Consider the following 18,872-nt stretch of genomic DNA (forward strand, 5'->3'; position numbering starts at 1 on the left):
AGTGATTCAACAATGTCACGCGATAAAAACGTGACATTTATTAAATTGACCCACCTCTCTATAAATCAAGGACTTCTAGGGTAGCGAAATAACGACTACTAGTGCCGGATCAAATTCATGTTCAAAAGACTTTTAACAACCACCTCTAGCCCTGTTTTGTCTTGGTATTCCTCTCAAAAAATGCCACTCGTCAATGCAGCATGTTTGATTATCGGCGATGAGGTCCTAAATGGTAAAATCACTGACACCAATTCCCGATTCTTTGCTCAATATTGTTACCGGTTAGGCGTTAATCTTCGAGAAATAGCAACCATTGGGGACCAAAAGGATCAGATTTCAAGCTCGATCACGCGTCTCAGCGCAGAGAATGATTTTGTGATCACTTCAGGTGGCATTGGCCCAACCCACGACGATATCACATACGAATCCATTGCCAGCGCTTTCAATCTGCATTGCAAACTCGACAATCAATGCCAAGATCGTATGCGAAAAATCTCCAAGCCGGAACAACGATACGATTCTGACGCACTCAAAGATTTTTACCGGATGGCCACGTTACCAACCGGTCCAGATGTGCACAACTATTACGTTTTGGACGAATTATGGGTACCCATAGTGGGAATCAGCAAAAAAGTTTACATTTTGCCTGGGATCCCACAGCTTTTCGAAAAACTGCTAAATGCGTTTGAACCCACACTTAAACAATTGTACGATGTCAACGAAAGAAACCCTCATCTTTACGAACGGTATTTTATTAAAACCAAAAAATCGGAATCTGAAATCTCAGCGTTTCTACGTGAACTGCAATCGCGGTGCCTGACGGTCTCCAAGGAAATCAAAATTGGTTCGTATCCACACTATGGAATGGGGTTTAATACTGTGAGTATCCTGGGTCTCAAAGAGCATAACATTTTCCTCAAAGAGTTGGTAAAGGAATCGTTACAAAAGCTTGATGGTACGCCAATAACGGCCGAGGAGGAACAACGGTATTCCGATGCAAGATAAACTGGGTAATAAGGGAAATTTTTCAAGTTACTTCCGGGCGATAAAAAATTAAGCAACACAGACACCGTCAGAATAGCGATTTTAAACCACTTACAAGACCTGCTTGCTCTATCGTTCTCTCATGCTCCAAGAAACGATTTCTATCCTTTAATTTCTATACTTTACAAATGCGAGGTCCCGAATTATTCTTCCTCGTCGTCAGTGTCGACAGGCTTTGGAGTGCCCTTGGGAGAATTCAACCATTCAATGTAACGTAGACGGCGTCTTTCGACCTGCAGCTTCTTTTCATTTCTGGTTAGTCTCTTCTTTCTTTGTTTTACCTTGATGTTAGCTGGTGAGTCGTCGTCCACAACCGATGGTGAAGCGTTGATAGTCGAGTCTGTGGCACTGGCATTTCCACCATCTTCAAATCTACTCTGATCAATTGCATTGACACCTTTTTGAACCATCTTACCATTTTCAACAATCCACTGTTCAGGACATAAAGCACCCACAAATTCGTTGTTGTGCGAGATCATTACAACACCACCAGACCAGTCTCTGATGGCAACGGCCAGGGCACCAAGCGAGTCTCTGTCCAAATAATTAGTAGGTTCATCCAATACCAGTAAATGAGGGTTATTCCACATAGCACCAGCAATCACAACCTTCACCAATTGACCACCAGACAAAGATCCCAGTGGCGTGTGGTTGGCAATTTCAGCATCTAATCCAACGTCATCGAAATGCTTTGTGATCACTGCTGGGGTCAATTCACGATATCCGAGACCCTCTCTGGACGCTTCATGGTCATCGAATTTCTGCACTAGCTTATCAAACCCATTCTCGATAAGCGCCTCCTTTGGAACCCAGGAGTTGTATTTTGGTAGCCAAAACTTCCACTTAACTTCATATTGAAAAGATTTTCTCAACTTCGAACGTCCCACGATGGCTTCAATTTCACGGCTACCTCTACCATCGTCAATATCAATTTGCTTCGACATCATCTCTTTCTCTTGCTCAGAAATTTTTCTCGACTCCTTTAATAGCACTTCTCTGTCATCACCGAACTGGTAACGCCATTGTAAGTATTGGTTAGCCGTCTTTTCTTTATGCAGATTGACATGTTGCAAAGCGTGCTGTGCAATATACCCAATACGAAGGTTGGGGTGCTTTTCGACCTTTCCTTCTTGAGGAACAAGTTCTCCTGTGAGAATCTTAATGAGAGTCGATTTACCTGCACCATTTGGTCCAAGTACAGCGACTCTTGAACTTAACGACAGCGCACATGATGCGCCACTCAAAGAAGGCTTACTTGCACCTGGATAGGCAAAGGTGACACCAGTCACCTTTGCGACAGCCCTAGTATTAGATTTCACACCAGTCAAAATACCAGGCGGTGGGAATTTCATTTGCGCATTGGTATCAGTTAAGGTGTAATAGGACTTCGCCTCTGGTTTCTGTTCCACGAACGCAGCTAAGTTACCCTTGTAGTAGGCAAGTTTCTTGTTCTCGTAGTGAATAATGTCGGTACACACCGCATCCAAAAAACCAGTGTCGTGTGACACAATCAAAGATGTAATCTCGGTATGCTCCAACAGGTAATCTTGTAACCATTTCACATTCGCCACATCCAAATGATTGGTTGGTTCGTCCAACAACAAAACATCGGCCTTTTGTAACATGGCTCTTGCCAATTCTAGCTTCATCTTCCAACCACCTGACAATGACCCCACGGTTTGCGCTCTTCTTTCTTCGTCGAAGCCCACAGTTTCCAAAGCTTTCGAAATCTCTTCACGAGAAACGTCTTTCAAGATAGGGTCTAAAGCTATGAAAGACGCCAAATCAAGTTCACCTTCTTCTCCTTGGAGCTTGTGCTCCACAAAGCACGTTCTTAAAGTATCCTTGTCAGGAAATCCTTCCAATTGACCATTGTCAATAGACCTCATCAATGTGGATTTACCAGCACCATTTCTGCCGCACAAACCGTAACGATGACCTTTCAAGAGACGGAGGGTAGTTTTGTTTAGCAGCATTCTGGAACCGTAAGCAAGAGAAAAATCAGCGTTGACAATTTCAATTCCGTCGTCGTCGTATTGCACTTTTTCTTGGTGGAAAACAAGTCTCAGTTCATGAATGAAGTGACTGTCGATGCTTTCGGCTTTATCTTCACCGAAAACGAGAACCAAATATTCCCTTAGTCTCTTCCAGTCGTTAACATTTGCATCGACACTTAAAATTTTCGACAGATAAGAGACCACGTCGTCGCTCAGTGTTTTCTCGGTAAGATAGTGAAGTCTTTTCTTCAAAAAAGTCAAACCTTCTTGAGGTGAGATTTTGCCAGCAAATTTTCCATCATCTTCAGAATCGTCTACCAAAACCTGCAGCGCTTTTTCTGCTAGTTCACGCACTTCTGGTAAGGAGGCAGTGTTCAAAACTTTTTGAACGCCAGGCATTAATTGAGGAATGAAATGCTGAATTTCAGACCTGTTGTTGACCAATCTGGTCAAATTTTCAACAACAATAACCGTTTGTCTGAGTTGTTCTTGGGAGGAGGATGAAAGGTTCAATGATCTGTTGAGGATTGGTACCAATATACTCAATGCTGGCTCGGTGACTTCTGCAACGAAAGTAACACTGGACAGCGACTTGACCGAACTTGGAACCTTGGCAGGATCCTGCAAAGTATCGACGATTAATTCAAAGCGGGGAGAAAGGTCTAAGTTGTCCAAAATAGAAACAAAGTCCAGTAGGGTTTTGTGACCTTGCTTCGCTAGTTCGGGCTTGAAATCGGTCGCGACATCAGTAAGTACCGGAACAGCATCTTTGAAAGTTAGCTCAAGCAGATCGTTGGGAGACTCTTCTCTAATACGGTCGACAAGTTTTAATGCTGCAAGTTTGCATTGCCACTTGACACCTGAACTCAAATACTCGAGGAGCTTAGGTAGCACAACACAAGTCTGCGCCTCAATTGGGAAAAGACCAAATACCGAATCAATGGCGTGTTGGGCAGAACGTCTCACTGAGCTTTCTTTGCTGATGATTGCGTCCAAGGCAGAGGGCAGTAATGGGAGTAAAAATACTTCTTGTGGCGAGTTGCCAGCGAAATTATTGGCTAGTTGAGATATCAAGACCATTCCAGACTCTTGCACCAGCGAAGCGTTTTTGGGCTTCATGAGTTTGCCGATGATACTAGGAACGTCCCAGTTTTTGATATCTTCAGCCGAATGGCCATCTTTATTGAATTCTGCCACGGCCAGTTGGATTTGTTGTTTGCAGTCCGTCAGCGATGCGCATTGTGGGAGGCTTGAAAGGATTCCGGAGATTGGAGTGAAACCAAGGTTAGCCAAGGACGTGGTCAAAGACGTAAGAGATGCGGTAGAAGTGCTAGGAGTAGGGGTGTTGCTTGTTGCTGGTGTTGATGTCTGTGATTGGTAGTTTTGGTAGTTTTGATAGTTCTGAGAAGTTTGGTTATTTTGATAGTTTTGGTATTGACTGCCGTCATTCCAGTTACGTTGAGCCTGGTACGAAGATTGTTGGTTCAGAGTCTTTTTCTGTGCTTGACCTCCGTTGGAGGGACTATTACCGGCGGCTTGCTTCGTGTAGAAGCCACCAAAGGGCGAAGCAACTTGGTTCTTCTTGGGTTTTTCCTCGCCCATGAAGTCGTCAAGGGCAACGAACTTTTTGGGAGGCATTATGAGGTCTAAAGATATGCTAGAAGTCGGTGAAAAAAGCTGGAAGTTAGCTGACTCGTTCTTCGATTATTACAGAAAGGTCTTCGACGTTCTAACACCTGCGAATGCTTGTTGTTTCAATAGCAGAAGTGTATGAGACAGTTACAGATGAGATGAGATGAGATGAGATCTTACTGTGCTTAAAAATTTTCCAGAATCGTTATATACGAACACTCGTCTCGGACATTTTCTTTTTATCAGCACGTGATCTAATTTTGATAAATTGATATCTACAATTGAATAGACTCAGGTACAAGAACTGTGAAGCATTATCGGGAGGACGTGTGAGTCCGAAAAGAACGGGAGACGGCTAAGATCGTACTGGTACGTCTGTTTATAGTATGCAGCTGTTCATGTTTATTTAGTTTTCCTACGGGCTTTTTTTGGCCGTAAAATGTGGTCGCTTTAGCTATTTTACGATGACTTTAGTGAGTGTCAAGAAAGCACGTCGCGAAAAAGCCAGAAACCAACGGTTCTCTCCATAGTGCATATTGTGACGTTTTGGGCCATTGCTCATCGTGCCTATGTTCGGCCGTTTGCCAAATTGATGAAAGTATCGTCAAAAAGACGCGTAAAAAGACGCGTCGAAGTCTCGAACGCGTAAACTTTACGCGTCTCATGCGACGCGAAAAAAAAAATACGCGTGCTGGGCAGCGGTCGTAACACGTTCGTGTGCAATCCTGAGCGTCTTTACGCGGGAAAGTGGCCGTTGGTGAGTTAGCGATGATTAGGCTGCCCACAACGATGGGCCAGATTTTTTTTCTTTGAGAAATAATCCAGCTAAGTTGGAGTTCTAACCTTTATTACCTTTGAACATATCACTTGAACCTACCGACTAGCCCCCCACCACTTTGTATTTTCTCCAGCACACACCGCGAGTGCCCCATCTCATAATACAATGACGACGAGTATGTCGCTGAAGGTGCTTTACACCGTGGACAACGAAACAAACTCGTACTTGACCCGCAGCGAAACAGCGGTTGGCGTACGTGTAGAAAACATCACTAGTCCCAACGAAGACGGTTCACAAATAAAGATTGGGATAGTCCAGCTGAATGATGTTTTGAATGAAATATGTGCATCTTCGCCTGAGCTTTTCAGTTTCGGAATTGGTGCTAACGTTGATTACAACGTCTACTGCAAGGACATCTGCGAGATGGACGAACCTTTGGTCAGCTTGGGTCTTTTGTCAAAACTGCGAAGAGACTCATCTACCGCCCTTCAACAACGTTCCAAATTGCCCTTGGTCATCGGCCGTGTGTGCTCCAATTTTTCCGCAATGCTGCGTTTCCAAAATCAAAATGCAGATGCGGCACCCCAGCTCACTCTAGAGATAAGACTGCGTTTCTCCAAAGTAGCCACTGCAAATTCATCTCGCAGATCAAGCATATCCAATAAAACTGCGCCAGTAAATTTGGCCAGAACGTCATCATCATCTGCAAACGGCACAACCGGTCACACCGCACCGAAGCGCATATCCAAAATAACAGAGCTGGGGAAACCAGACGAAGCAGCGGCGCGCATAACGGTGAGGAGACAAACAAATCCCAAGCCCGCACCAAAAGCCGTACGAACTCAGTCCTTACCTATATGGGACCAAAGTAAAAATAACCAATTCGCATTACCTACCAATTCCATCGCGCACAAGATTTACCTTGCCGATAGAGCTGCCAAAGACACAGATCCAGCGCTCAAGCTAAATCAAGATTACAAGAAACCGGTTTTCCAGATTAGCAGCTTACAAAATGACAATACCGTCCAGAGAACAAAAGTTGATGATTCAGTCAGTAAAAGATTTGATTTTATCACAAAGAAGAAGGGCAAAATGGGTAAACCCACTGTCAAAAAACCTGCATCCAAAGCTAAATCGACCGTGGTCAAGAAAAATAGAAGAGATAGCGTCCCGAACTCTGGCGCAGCGGGTTCAAATGAAACATTGGCCGCAGACAAAAGTGATGAGCTCGACGAGTTCAAACTGCTCGGAGACGAAGATTTGGTTCAGGAACTACTAGGCAAACAGAAACTGAAATCGATGGACTATTTTGATACCGATCAACCTGACAAAAGTGATGAATCAAACAAGGAAAATATACCTCCGCGCATGACCCCGGCTAGTTCTCGTTTTGAAGACCTTTTAGGCATGGAATTAGCATCCTCCAAAACGCCCAATGACGCCGAGAAAGCGCTGACTAACCCCAGAAGTGACGATCCTATGGAGTGGTTTAACGATCTTTTCGGCTCTCCGATTCTAAGCCAAAAAGGCGCCACACCAGTCAAGGATCCTTTAACCTGCAACACTCTTCCCATTGAAGACGAGGAGCCAGATTCTGTCAAAATACCTGTCAGTGATCTTGACAGGACTTCGCCCATGGACACTTTGTCGATGCCACTGTATGAACTTGAACAGAAAAAACAGCAATTGGCTACTAAGACAGCTACCTCATGCAAAGACCAACTGCGAAGATTGCCGCTACTTTCAAGGCCTTCCAATGGCGCGTTTATGCAGGATCTGGAAGATGAAAATTTGGCCGCTTCACATACGTCGCCGATTTGTAACGACAAACCAATTTCTGCCAGAAAAAGACCAGCTTCCACAACATCCTCGATAGTCGGAGATGAGGATTATATGGACGAGTATATGCAGGAAAAGCGCAGAAAGCGTGGAACCATGCCCTCGTCGCCAACTTCAATGTTTCCTTACTCCGGGGCGGATAACGATGCGGATATTGATGGTACTCATGACAGCACACTTTTGAACGATGATTTTCCGATGAATGGGGGTCCCCAAGAAGCCGGTTTAGATTCCACGCCGGCGACTCAATATCGCTCAAGCGACGCGGAACCTTCTAAACACAGAGAGGAGCGCCATTCAACAGTTACCGGTCATCAGTTTTCGCATATATAAAGGTTCTAAATAGGGTATAAAAGACAAAAATGGGACGGATTAAACATCAAGATTTAACGTATCAGTTAGACCATCTATATCAACGGGCTAGTTGAATTACGACCCTGGCGCGATAACTCGAATGAAAGAACTTACGATTTTGGCGGCAAATCGGGTCTTTACAGGTAGCTACCTTGAAATTAATCGGGTTCCAACCGGGTCATTAATCGGATCCCAATCGGGTTGCATTCGGGTACTTGAAAAACTATGTCACGTGGACGGTGAAATTTCGTCATGATTTATTATGTACATATGGATATATATTCTGTACATATCTAAACTTCAACACGGTGTCGTCTCGAGCTCAAAGAAGCACCCAAGAGCGATGTGGGATGCACTATGGTCTCAGGTACGTGAAACTAATGCTACTGTGATGCTCGGTACTTTTTTGGTCGTGGTTTTGAGCTCTCTGTACGTTGTAGTGTTGATTTTATCGCACTGGCCAAGAAAACCTTTTGCCGAAGAGCTGTTATACAGGAGCAATGGCTTCCAAGGAGATGAAATAAGTGGTCAATTGGTTTCTGTTAAGGATTCGGAAGAAAATGTAGATGGAATTGAGCTTTCTGTGGTGGTTCCAAGTTATAATGAGGTGGGACGTATTCTAGTGATGTTAACAGATGCAATTGAGTTTTTACAAAAAAAGCTGGAAAACAAGTGGGAGATCTTGATAGTCGATGATGGTTCCCGGGACGGAACTTCAGAATACTGTTTGAAGCTGGCTCACAGCACTTTCAAACTTCAGCCTGGTCAATTGAGAGTTATCAAATTAGGCAAAAACCGTGGGAAAGGCGGTGCCGTAAGACACGGAATGCTTCACATAAGAGGAAATTTTGGGCTTTTTGCAGATGCAGACGGTGCTAGCAAGTTCTCAGACTGCGAGAAACTGCTGGGCGCTATCAAGAAATCCGATGAAAATGGCAAAGGCGCTATAGCCATTGGGTCTCGAGCTCATATGGTGAATACCGATGCTGTAGTCAAACGCTCGTTTGTCAGAAACTTTCTTATGTACGGATTGCATACGCTCGTGTTCGTGTTTGGTATCCGATCGATTAAAGACACGCAATGCGGGTTCAAGCTCTTCAACAGACCCGCAATCCTCCAGATATTCCCTTACTTGCACACCGAGGGCTGGATCTTCGACGTGGAGATTTTGATCCTAGCGCTCAAGAAACAAATACCGATCAAGGAGGTCGCTATCTCTTGGCATGAGGTTGGTGGATCCAAAATGGAGCTCGCCAGAGACAGCATAAATATGGCGAAAGACTTGGTTACTATTAGGTTGGCCTATATTATGGGCATCTACAGTGGTAAGTCCGAGTGTTGAACGGCCGTTGTCGCAGCAGAGCCGAATCCCGTCTCTTTTTTGTAGACAGAAGGCTAATGTAAGAGCATATACATAATTCGTCACTTTCATGTAAAGTCTAGATAGATCATCTTCATTCATTACTAACCCTTTTTCTGGCCCTCAAAAATTTCCAAGGACAAACCTGTTAGTTTTCTTCTTACGATTGTGCCGTTGTTCAAGAATGTTCGCAAAATGGCAGCATACTCCTTGCTGTTTTGTGTGATATTTTCGAATGCGCTCAATAAAGCAGAGGTATTGACTTCCAGTTCGATTTCATGAGTACCTTCTGTGTGTCTTTGTTTTACTCCTTGGTTATGGGTCGATACCTTTGTTATATCCATACGAGTACAAGAGTCATTATGGATATAACTTATCCGCTGTTTGGTACGCACACTCACTGGAGTATTGTCCTTGTATTTCTCAGGAGGATCGTTCTCAGGTACGGGCAATTCGAGATTTATCGAAATCTTAACATCATAGCTGTCCTTCGGTGAAAGAAGCAGTAATTGACTAACGTGTCGTTTTTCGATGAATTGCCCGACACGTCCGGTTTTGATGTCTCGGCTCATTCTGAGGAAACGTGGTCTTTGAGTGGACATTCCTACACGGTACAGCGAATCGGTGGTGTGTGACTCGATGATATTGAACTTACCCGTATACTCGCTCAGCTCCGATATGCCCTTCATGTATTTATTCAGCTCGAAAAAGACCCTCTCATCTACGTCGGGGGTCAAATGTGCATCCATTTCCGTGTAAACAGTCTGGGAGGAAACAGGCGGACTTACTCTATTGGTGTCACTCCCTTCCACAATTATGCCAAATTTCATTTCCATTTCGATAAATTGTCTTTGGTCCGGCGGTATTGACACTACGGTGGCATAGACCCAATCCTGCACCGACTTTGTTAAGTCATCGTCCGGGATAATATTTGTGAAAGAAGCATCGATGTTTAAATTATTGGTGTCAATGCTTTCGAGTGCTTTTACAGTGGGTTTCCATTTCTGAGCCCAAACAGGTGCTATGTTGTACCTGCTAGGCTTGGCAGTTGAAGCTATTTCATTAAGGACTTTCAAGTCCTTTTTTAGTGCATTCCGCTTGGATTGAAGCGATGACTTTTCTTCAAAAATGTCTTTCATATCAGAGTCATTCCGTGCTTTACTTTTCTTTGTTCCATTGGCAGGTTCAATATTGTTTGGAACGGGTTCTGTTGCTGCTGCTGCTGCATCTTCTTTATTTTGTTTCGCTCGACTTTCTGCTTTAGCAGGATTTTCAGTCGTGTCAGGTCTGGACGGCTTGTTGGCACTTTCGGCAGCGGTTGAGCCGGGATTGCTCTCTTGCTTATCGTAGTCGAATTTGAAATCGCCCGTTTCGAAAACAATGTCCCCAGATCCACCCACATCATCGTCCGTATCAGTTTCTTCATCGTTTCCAGATTCTTTTTTGCCCAAAGCTTTTGAGCCCTTAGTATTTGTGCTATTGTCACTTCCAAGGCCATCTACACTAAGTCTCTTCTTGATTTCTTCAGCTGGAATCGGATTTAAAGTCTGAGAGCTCCTCCTCCTGGCCTCTGGCTTCGCATTGGGACTTTCATCATGATTGACCAAGTCTACTAGCGAAAGACCGCGACTGACTTCTGGTTTTGGAGTACTCATGGAATGCACAGATCAAGAACTCAATTGAGAGACAGATAGTACACTAAGAACACCTGCTGCCTTGTAGTAGAGGTCTTGGATGTCAACTTTTTGGATTCAGATTAACTAGATGTATCTGTCTAGTTTCCAGTACTATTGAAAATCCAATTTAAATGATATCACTTCTTCCGAAACTGACATTTTGAGCAACGTGATACCTGAGAGGTAAAGCTCTCGCATATTTGAAGCGCCAATACGGCCAGCAAGGAAGCTAAAGACGTCCGATAACTTGAAACTGTTCTAAAAATCACCTTCGTTTTCCTCCCCCTTTTCTAGCATTTCACCAAAACTTTTTGGGCATTATTCAGTATTTTCCGTATATAGAGTGCGTTCTTACAAGATAATACCTGCTATGATTGGATTGTGAGCTTGGTGTTTTCGCTGGACTGGCAGTGTAGAATCGTGTCGGCAAATTTATTTGAAAACGAGATTGGAAGTAAGCCGAAGAAGATGGTGAGAATTCTCAAAATCTGTATGCGCACATACATCAAAGATAAACGAAAACCGTTTTAGAAGTACTGGCTAACCTCGAGTGAATGGAAAAGAGTACTATGGACGGAACGTCACGAAAAGAGTATCACTCTTAACGAATGTACTCGTTGCACCGCGGTTTATGCTCAACAAGCAAGGTCTCCCGTACAGGCTTAAAGACATCAACACCAATGTCATGAAATATAATTGAACAATGAATATCAAGGATCATTCATCTGCCAAGTGAAGACTTTTAAATAGTAGTCACAATACCATTTGACTTTCTCTTTTCTCTTACACTTTTGGCCTCTTCGTAAACGAACTCCACGTAGCTGTTTCCGTCTTGTAGCGGGATCGCTTAAGCGATTTTATATGCAGTCGGTTTCGAAACTTGGCCGGAGCTGCTCTTTGCATGAACACTCCACCAGCACGAAATGCCTATCTATAATACTTGAAAACGTTTAACGTATATACACACTACACAAGCCCTACGATGTCGGGTTTCCAGTCCGGCTTCCACCCGACACACGTTGCTCTTCTTTCTTCCCCAAAATGTGTTTCTTTCATGAAATGGTAATGGTCAGCGCCACATCAAAGTGTGCGTCAATATTGACACCACCAATGTGAAGTTGATGCAAATTACCAACCGTAGTAGGACAGCTCTTTTACCTTAAGCCCAATCTTTCCCTAACCGTGTGTCAAATGACAAAGTTCCCCGCGTGAGTATCCCCAAACTTTCCCCAGAACCTACTGAGGAGAAGTCCTATTTTAGTATAAAAACTCCGCCGCACACTCATCCATTTTCCATCGAAACCCGCCGCTGGTCAAAAGCCATTGGTGTCTTGCAGAGTTGCATGGGGCTCGAAGGGTGGAGGAGCAGGACTAAAACTTTGCGAGGTATAAGGGTTGAATTTCTTAGGCTGTGGCTGCATGTTTTCGAGGTACTGCGACCCATGTGGCCGGGAAACTCCCGATTCACGCATCTGGTCCAGTAGAATCAAGTCCATTTGCTGCCGAGTTGATTGTTCCTGTGTTGACAATAGGCCTCTCGGACAGAAAAATAGGTCGTCTTCAAACGACTTGCAGATGTTATTTTTCTTCTTCAAAGACATTTCCGGGCCGTCAGGGGGTAAAAGCTGCGACACAGGCGTATCCAGTACAAAGCTTTGGGTTGCAGAGCCTTTACTGAGGCCTGCTACCGAGTTTGGAGGGGTAAGAAACGACATAAAGCTCTATTTCGTCTTTTCGTTTTGTTCCAGTTTATGTTATATATCTCGAATTTCCACCAATTTTGACCGTTTTTTTTGCAATTTGAAACCAGAATTCGGAATTTTTGATTTCAGAGTTTGTTGAAGCAGTTGTTTCAGTATCAAATGTGGCACCTTTGGTTATATTTGGCTGTAAATGTTCTTGTTCTTGTTGTTTGTTGGTTAGTGTAATAAGTAGTAGTTATTGATATGTGATGAAATCCATCCCTTCTGTATTGATTATCTCTCGATCGTATCTTATCACCACACGTGCTATAGTCTCTCGTATAGTATGATACTGTACCACGTGACTTGGTGATGTGGTGTTGAACAAACCGCCAACAAAGCCTTCTACAACGTTTGAGAGCTATATGACCATCAACGATGTGTATCTGGAGCGTATACGTTTGAGTATTTGAGGTGTCTATCCTTTTGATCTGCCGATCGTGGCGTCTTTTTGATCTACCCTTTCTCTCCAGGAAACTTCACAATTTTAACTCATCAAGTAGCACTTGTTTCAAAATCTATGTCTATAGATCTACATATGAATAGTTATCACCAATGTAGAATCATTTCTGCGAGTAGGCAACGGCAACGGCTTGGAAGTCGTCGTGAGAGATCGACACAGACACGTTTTTCACACCGGCAGCGGCAGCGGCTGACGATGCAGCGCCGTGGAGGGTCACCTGGGGACCGCTGCCATTGGCACGAGTAATCTCAATGTCCTTCAAAGCAGCACCGCCACCTTGGGACTTAACACCAAGCGACTTGAAAACCGCTTCTTTCGCGGACCACGTGCCCGCGAACGAACTCTGAACACATGGCTGTTTCTGGCAGTAGGCGATCTCATCAGCGGTGAAATTACGCTCAATGAAGGTGTCGTTCTCCACATTGACAGACTTGATCAACTCCACGTCGACACCCACACCAACATTGCCCTCAGCAGACGCAGCTTTGGCAAGCTGACTCACAACTTCCGAAGTTTTCAAGTTGGCGTCGGAAACGTAAGTGGAAGGACCATTCAAGCTTTTCTCATCAAAAGCCAAGAGACCGGTCTTCTTGTTGGCACTGACACGGGCCAATGGATCCAAGTATACTGGCTGCTCGAGCTCGTCCACGTAAGGAGGATGCTCCTTAGCCACAAACAACGAGTTGTTGATCATACCGTTGTGGAAGTATTGGTGAGCAGCTTGTTCTCTGGCAGAGACCTTGGCAACGTAAGCATTGTAGGTTGACTTGTCCACAGAGGCATACAAATAATCTGGGTGCACTGCGATCGCCAGACCACCCTTTTGACCAAAACCGAACGAGGTCACAGACACGGCCTTGATACCATCTGTCTTGATGCTTCTGGATGGGTACAAGATGTACTCAAATTGCTCTAGAACCTTGTCAACATTGTCCGCATTACGGTTACCAGGAACAATACCAGAGTTCAACATCTGCAAAGCACCGTTCATCATCCAAGCACCAGCGGCACCCTTTGGATGACCTGTCAAGTACTTCTGGAAAACACCTAGAACAGGGTTACCTTCAGATCTGCCCAAGTGCTCCATCATCTTATTGATCGTTGCAGATTCATTCTTATCGTTGGCCTTAGTCGATGTACCGTGGAATGAAGCAACGCCCAAATCGTCAATTGTTAGACCGAAAGTAGCCAAAGCTCCTCTCAAAGGAGCAATACGTGGGTCGCTCTTGTAGAATTCGTTACCCCATTGAGCTTGAGCAGCCTTGAGCTGTCTCTCAGCCTCGCGCTGCAACTCTTCAGTACGTTCAGCAAAGAACGAAGTTTGGTCTTGCTGTGGTACCTCTTCAGCCTCGTATTTCAACAGTTCAAGCTCATTTTCAACCCAGTTCTTGATCTGAGCAATGCGGTTGTCCAGTTGGCGTCTTCTGTACTTGATGTTCAACAATGGAGATGGGAACTTCAAACTACCTTGGTGCTCTCTGGCAGCAGTCAAGATACCCTTACCTGGAGCAGGGACGGATCTACCAATCTTATCGGTAGCAGTCGCGGTCAAAGCCAAGACACCGTAAATTGGAACACCCATCTTCAAAGCAAGGTCCGCACCCATAATAACCTGGATACCAGAACCTTGAGATTCCATGAAACCGTTACGGCTCGTGGTAGTAGGTCTCGACATCTCAGCTGGTGTACGGCCATGGTCAAATTCGTCCAAAGAGTTGGAAGTCGCTCCCATGTTACCGAATTCGTAGGATCCTTCTTCTTGGAAGTCATCGTAACCACCGACAATACAGATCTTCGCTTTACCAGAGAGAATAGTTTCCGCACCAACATCCAAGGATTCGACAGCGGTAGCGCAAGCACCAACAGGAGTCTTGATGGGTCCGGAAGAAGAAATCAACAACATATTAACCCAGGCAGACATGGTGTTAATGAACGACTCTTGCAAAATATCATTCTGGACTGGTTGATCCTTGTAACGGTCCTTAAACATACCACGTAAAGCAGAAACACCACCCATACCTGAACCAGAGCAGTTTCCGACTTCGGAAACGTGAACGTATTGGTACATTTCATAAGGATCAGTGATACCAGAGGAAATGAAACATTCAATGACCGAAACAAGCACAAACAGAGTGATAGGATCCACTTGAGAAATGGTATCGTCTGAGATACCGTAGGTCTTGGCATTCCAACCAGTAGGAACTTGACCCGCAACCAAACGATCGAATCTAAGGGCTTTTGGAATGTAAAGTGTTGCACCCTTCAACAACTTAACGGTGTATTCACCGGTTTCTGGGATTTCAAAAATGTCGGCCTTGTCACCATGCTCATGTTTGAATTGCAAGGCAGTTTCCTTGGAGGCTTCAAAAGGCTCGAGATCCTCACCAATGACAACTTCTTGAATCATCTGTTTTTTCTTAGGGTCGTATCCATTGAAAAGCTCAGGTTCGATGAATCTAATACCAGAATGGTCTAAGATGTGACCTTCGTACTTGGCCTTAATGTCCTTATCCTCAACGGGTTCGTTCGTCTTGGCATCGACCCAGCCGGTGTATGGGCGACCCTTCAAGTTACCATTATGGTATTTGATAAGACCCATAATCCAAGCCATTTCAACGCAACCTTCCAAGGAAAATTCGCCGGTAGCTTCCATTTCCCATCTTGTTCTGGCTGAACCCCATGGACCAACTTCAGAGAAACCGGTAACAACGATGACTTTTTCCAAATCCAACATTCCCTCGAGTTCCTTAGGTGCGAGTTTTTGAACTTGCTCGTAAGGTTTTAGGGTAGGGAAGTCTAGCTGAATGTTTGCTCTGGGTTGAACTTCCGCTTTAGCATAGGCGGCATCAGCATTGCTGCCGTTCACGATCTTGTGGTCAAGGGCAGTTTCAATGGAAACAGCCTTTCTGACCTCAGAGGTTTCAGTCAACTCCTTACGCAACTTAGCAGTGAACTCCTTCAAATCAGGCAAAAATTGGAAACCACCGTTCAAGTCCGCCATGACCGGGGAGGTTTGACATAGTTGGACAACTTCTGGGGTTAATAAACCTAGCAAATTGAAAGCCATTTCTCTCTGGGAAAAAGTGCGGACACCCAACTTTTCAATACCTTCCGCGATGATGTTGTTCGCAGACATCAAACCGGTACCTCTGGTCCATCCAATAATTGCACCACAGATGGTCAACTGGTTGGACCAAGACTCGGAGTGCCATCTGTTGAATAGAGTCTCCAAAGACAATTTGGATTCGGCGTACATACCGTCACCACCAAAAGTACCGTGGTTTGGAGACATTGGTAGGATAACTTGGGCTGGTCTGGTCTCAATACCTTGAGCAGACTTCTGTTTCTTAACATTACCCAACATTCTCAAGATGTTGGTGAGCATGATTCTATGAGCGAATTCGGACTTGGAGTCGATATTCTCAAGCTCAATACCATTTTCTGGGATGGCAGCAAATGGAATGATGGCGTCTAGGTCCCATCCAAGGCCGCCGTTCTTTTCTTCATCGTATATGAAGCTAATCAACTCTTCAACGTCCTGCTTCGAACCTTGGTTGAAAGGCACAACCACCAAAGTAGATCCCTTAGCACCGTATTTGGCGTAGAGGCTTTGATAGTAGTCGGTGACCTTCTTGGAGAAACGAGAGGTGGTGACAATGACCTTAGCACCACCTTGAATTAAGCCTTGTAGCACTTCAGCACCAATAGAACCTTCACCAGCCCCAGTGATCAGAACGTACTTCCCCTTGAAAGTCACACCGTTGATTGCAGCACTCTCCAAACCATTCAAGAACAAAGAGGACAATTGACGGTCGTAAACCCAGTCGCCACTGGCTAACTTCTTTTTCAAATGCAAGAAAGGCACAGTTTCTCTTGGAATCGTCGAAGATACATGTTTCGCCAATTCCGATTTGTTTGGTAAGGAGGCAACTTCTTTGGTGGCATCCTTATCCAAAGCGTCGTCGACGACACCAGCAAGTCTGGTAGAGGCAGATGCGTCGATTTCGCTCGAAGTCTCCAAAAACTTCAACAGTTCGCCATACAATTTCTCGAACTGGATCTTGGTGGAGTCAGAGATGTTGTGTTCGGCCGCCTGGGCGTTAATGGTCTGGTAAACACGAGTCAAATCTTCTTGTAGTGTTGGTTGCTTAACCTTAGTCAATGCGCCGCCAAGAGCCATTTCTTCAACGTATTGGGACAGCTTTCTTACAGCAGGTCTTGGAACCTCGTCATAATTGATGTTACCATTCTTGTCAACCACAGTTTGAGGTGCGGTTGGCTTGGTGACATCCTTGTAAACAGGATCCAAGTCAAGTACTTGCTTACAGTTTTCGATCAACTGCTCGCCTAATGTTTTAGCGAGTTTGTAGTTATCACCTTCTTCAACTTTAGTTTGAGAAATGTGATATTCCATGAATTTAATCAATGTTTCGTTGGATCTGTTCATAATGTTAATGGCTTCGGCCACCAACTCACGGTCCACATTCTTCAAAACTCCATGAATAATCTCAAAGTACAACGAAAGAAGAGACTGTTTGGCCCAGTTCCAGGAGGAATCGAAAGTTCTTGCCTTCTTTCTAGAGAAAGAAGTAGAAATACCTTGAACAAAGTAGTCGCCTAGTTCGTTGGTCAAGAAATCCAATTGTGCTTGCAATTGCTCCGTAGTGGTCTTTTCTTGTAGGTACTTCTTTTCACCATTGTTCAAGTCCATCTTCAAGTAACGAGCCAACACTTCCAACTGTTGACGAGCCAACACCTTTTGGTCCTTGGTCAATTCCTCGAATGCTGCGGCATCGATGGTAGCTCCACCGGCTCCGCCGGAAGCACCGCCTGCGGCAGACGCCGTGGCAGCAGACAAGTCTAGACCGCTCATCGCGGCGTATTTCTGAGCAGCAGTATCCAAAAACTGCTTGGCATCACCTTCTGAACCCAAACGTGCAGCTGGTTCTTGAGACAAAGCTACCAACAAGACGGAGTCTTGTCTACCGGCAGCCAGACCCCAGCGAGTTTGCAAGTACTTTCTTGCCGTGGTGATAGTGAAACCACCTGGCATTTTGGAAGACATAAGTCTGCCAATTAATGAAGTCGATTGCTTACCCAACTGACCATTGAAGGTGTCTTGGAAAGACTCAGCCAATTCCTCCAAGGGAGTTTCTTCTGGTTTTTCTGGTGTAGTACCGAATTCCTTACCCAAGTCACCCAAAATTTCGTTTTGGACAGTGGATTTACCTCCGACCAAGTCTTTGATTGTCTTAGCAAGCGGGATTTGATCGGTACCCTTCTTCAACTTGTGGGCGACGAGAACGTGCAACAGTAGGCCAGCCTTGACGGGCTCATCGGGAATTTCGGCAACGGGGCCACTTGGTGCTGCAACTGGTGCTGCTGCTGCGGCAGGAGCAGCTGCAGGAGTAGCGGATGCAGCGGCTGCTGGCGCACCACCAGAGGCACTGGCATCTCCAGCAGAGCCGGTGGCCTCTTCTTTGGCAGCGAGGTCAGCTGGGTCTGGAGTGTAGTAGATTTCTCTGGCGTCCTTGGAGTAGCACAAAACGTCTCTTTGTAGAGACAAGGCTGCGTCGTATGACTCATACTTGTTTTTGATGGTTCTCTGCGCCATACCAGCAAGGGTAGGCGAAGGACCAATCTCAACCACTCTCTCAGTGTTGAAGTCTTTCAAAAACACATCTTGCGTTTCAATCCATCTCACAGGCGACGCAAACTGGTAAGCCAACAGTTCAGTCAACAAAATGTGAGCCAATTCCTGCTCAACTTCAGGTTTCATAACCATGTTTAAAGGTCAATTCAGTTACTGAATTAGAATTTCAAACCACCAAGAACTTGCCAATCTATCAGCGAGCTCCTCGTTGATATCCAAAATTTACGGATTAAAACTCGCCTCGACACTCATCACATTACCAGCCCTTATTATATATTTACAAGCGCAGGGAAAAACATGTTTTTGTTGGTTTGTTGGATACCGGGGGTACTCG

At 44.9% G+C, this 18,872-nt stretch overlaps 7 protein-coding genes across 7 annotated transcripts; 3 read left to right on the forward strand and 4 right to left on the reverse strand.

The window, feature by feature from the left end:
- Nucleotides 1-117: 117 nt before the first annotated feature.
- Nucleotides 118-1,005, forward strand: FPY1 (LALA0S05e06810g1_1; the record flags this gene model as incomplete). The annotated part of the gene is made up of 1 exon (XM_022772386.1): nt 118-1,005. One exon carries the CDS (start codon nt 118-120, stop codon nt 1,003-1,005), a length of 888 nt encoding a protein of 295 aa, XP_022628716.1.
- A 182-nt stretch (nt 1,006-1,187) lies between these two features.
- On the reverse strand, nt 1,188-4,679 carry NEW1 (LALA0S05e06832g1_1; the record flags this gene model as incomplete). Its single annotated transcript, XM_022772389.1, has 1 exon — nt 1,188-4,679. The coding sequence occupies one exon, from the start codon at nt 4,677-4,679 to the stop codon at nt 1,188-1,190; it is 3,492 nt and encodes a 1,163-aa protein (XP_022628717.1).
- A 937-nt stretch (nt 4,680-5,616) lies between these two features.
- Nucleotides 5,617-7,623, forward strand: SPT21 (LALA0S05e06854g1_1; the record flags this gene model as incomplete). Its single annotated transcript, XM_022772390.1, has 1 exon — nt 5,617-7,623. One exon carries the CDS (start codon nt 5,617-5,619, stop codon nt 7,621-7,623), a length of 2,007 nt encoding a protein of 668 aa, XP_022628718.1.
- Nucleotides 7,624-7,987: 364 nt separating this feature from the next.
- ALG5 (LALA0S05e06876g1_1) lies at nt 7,988-8,986 on the forward strand (the record flags this gene model as incomplete). The annotated part of the gene is made up of 1 exon (XM_022772391.1): nt 7,988-8,986. The coding sequence occupies one exon, from the start codon at nt 7,988-7,990 to the stop codon at nt 8,984-8,986; it is 999 nt and encodes a 332-aa protein (XP_022628719.1).
- A 122-nt stretch (nt 8,987-9,108) lies between these two features.
- On the reverse strand, nt 9,109-10,659 carry CET1 (LALA0S05e06898g1_1; the record flags this gene model as incomplete). The annotated part of the gene is made up of 1 exon (XM_022772392.1): nt 9,109-10,659. One exon carries the CDS (start codon nt 10,657-10,659, stop codon nt 9,109-9,111), a length of 1,551 nt encoding a protein of 516 aa, XP_022628720.1.
- Nucleotides 10,660-11,993: 1,334 nt separating this feature from the next.
- Nucleotides 11,994-12,395, reverse strand: LALA0_S05e06920g (LALA0S05e06920g1_1; the record flags this gene model as incomplete). Its single annotated transcript, XM_022772393.1, has 1 exon — nt 11,994-12,395. One exon carries the CDS (start codon nt 12,393-12,395, stop codon nt 11,994-11,996), a length of 402 nt encoding a protein of 133 aa, XP_022628721.1.
- A 590-nt stretch (nt 12,396-12,985) lies between these two features.
- FAS2 (LALA0S05e06942g1_1) lies at nt 12,986-18,670 on the reverse strand (the record flags this gene model as incomplete). The annotated part of the gene is made up of 1 exon (XM_022772394.1): nt 12,986-18,670. The coding sequence occupies one exon, from the start codon at nt 18,668-18,670 to the stop codon at nt 12,986-12,988; it is 5,685 nt and encodes a 1,894-aa protein (XP_022628722.1).
- Nucleotides 18,671-18,872: the final 202 nt, after the last annotated feature.

This window comes from Lachancea lanzarotensis, scaffold LALA0S05 (genome assembly GCF_000938715.1).
Source record: "Lachancea lanzarotensis genome assembly LALA0, scaffold LALA0S05, whole genome shotgun sequence".
In the NCBI taxonomy this organism is placed as follows: domain Eukaryota; kingdom Fungi; phylum Ascomycota; class Saccharomycetes; order Saccharomycetales; family Saccharomycetaceae; genus Lachancea; species Lachancea lanzarotensis.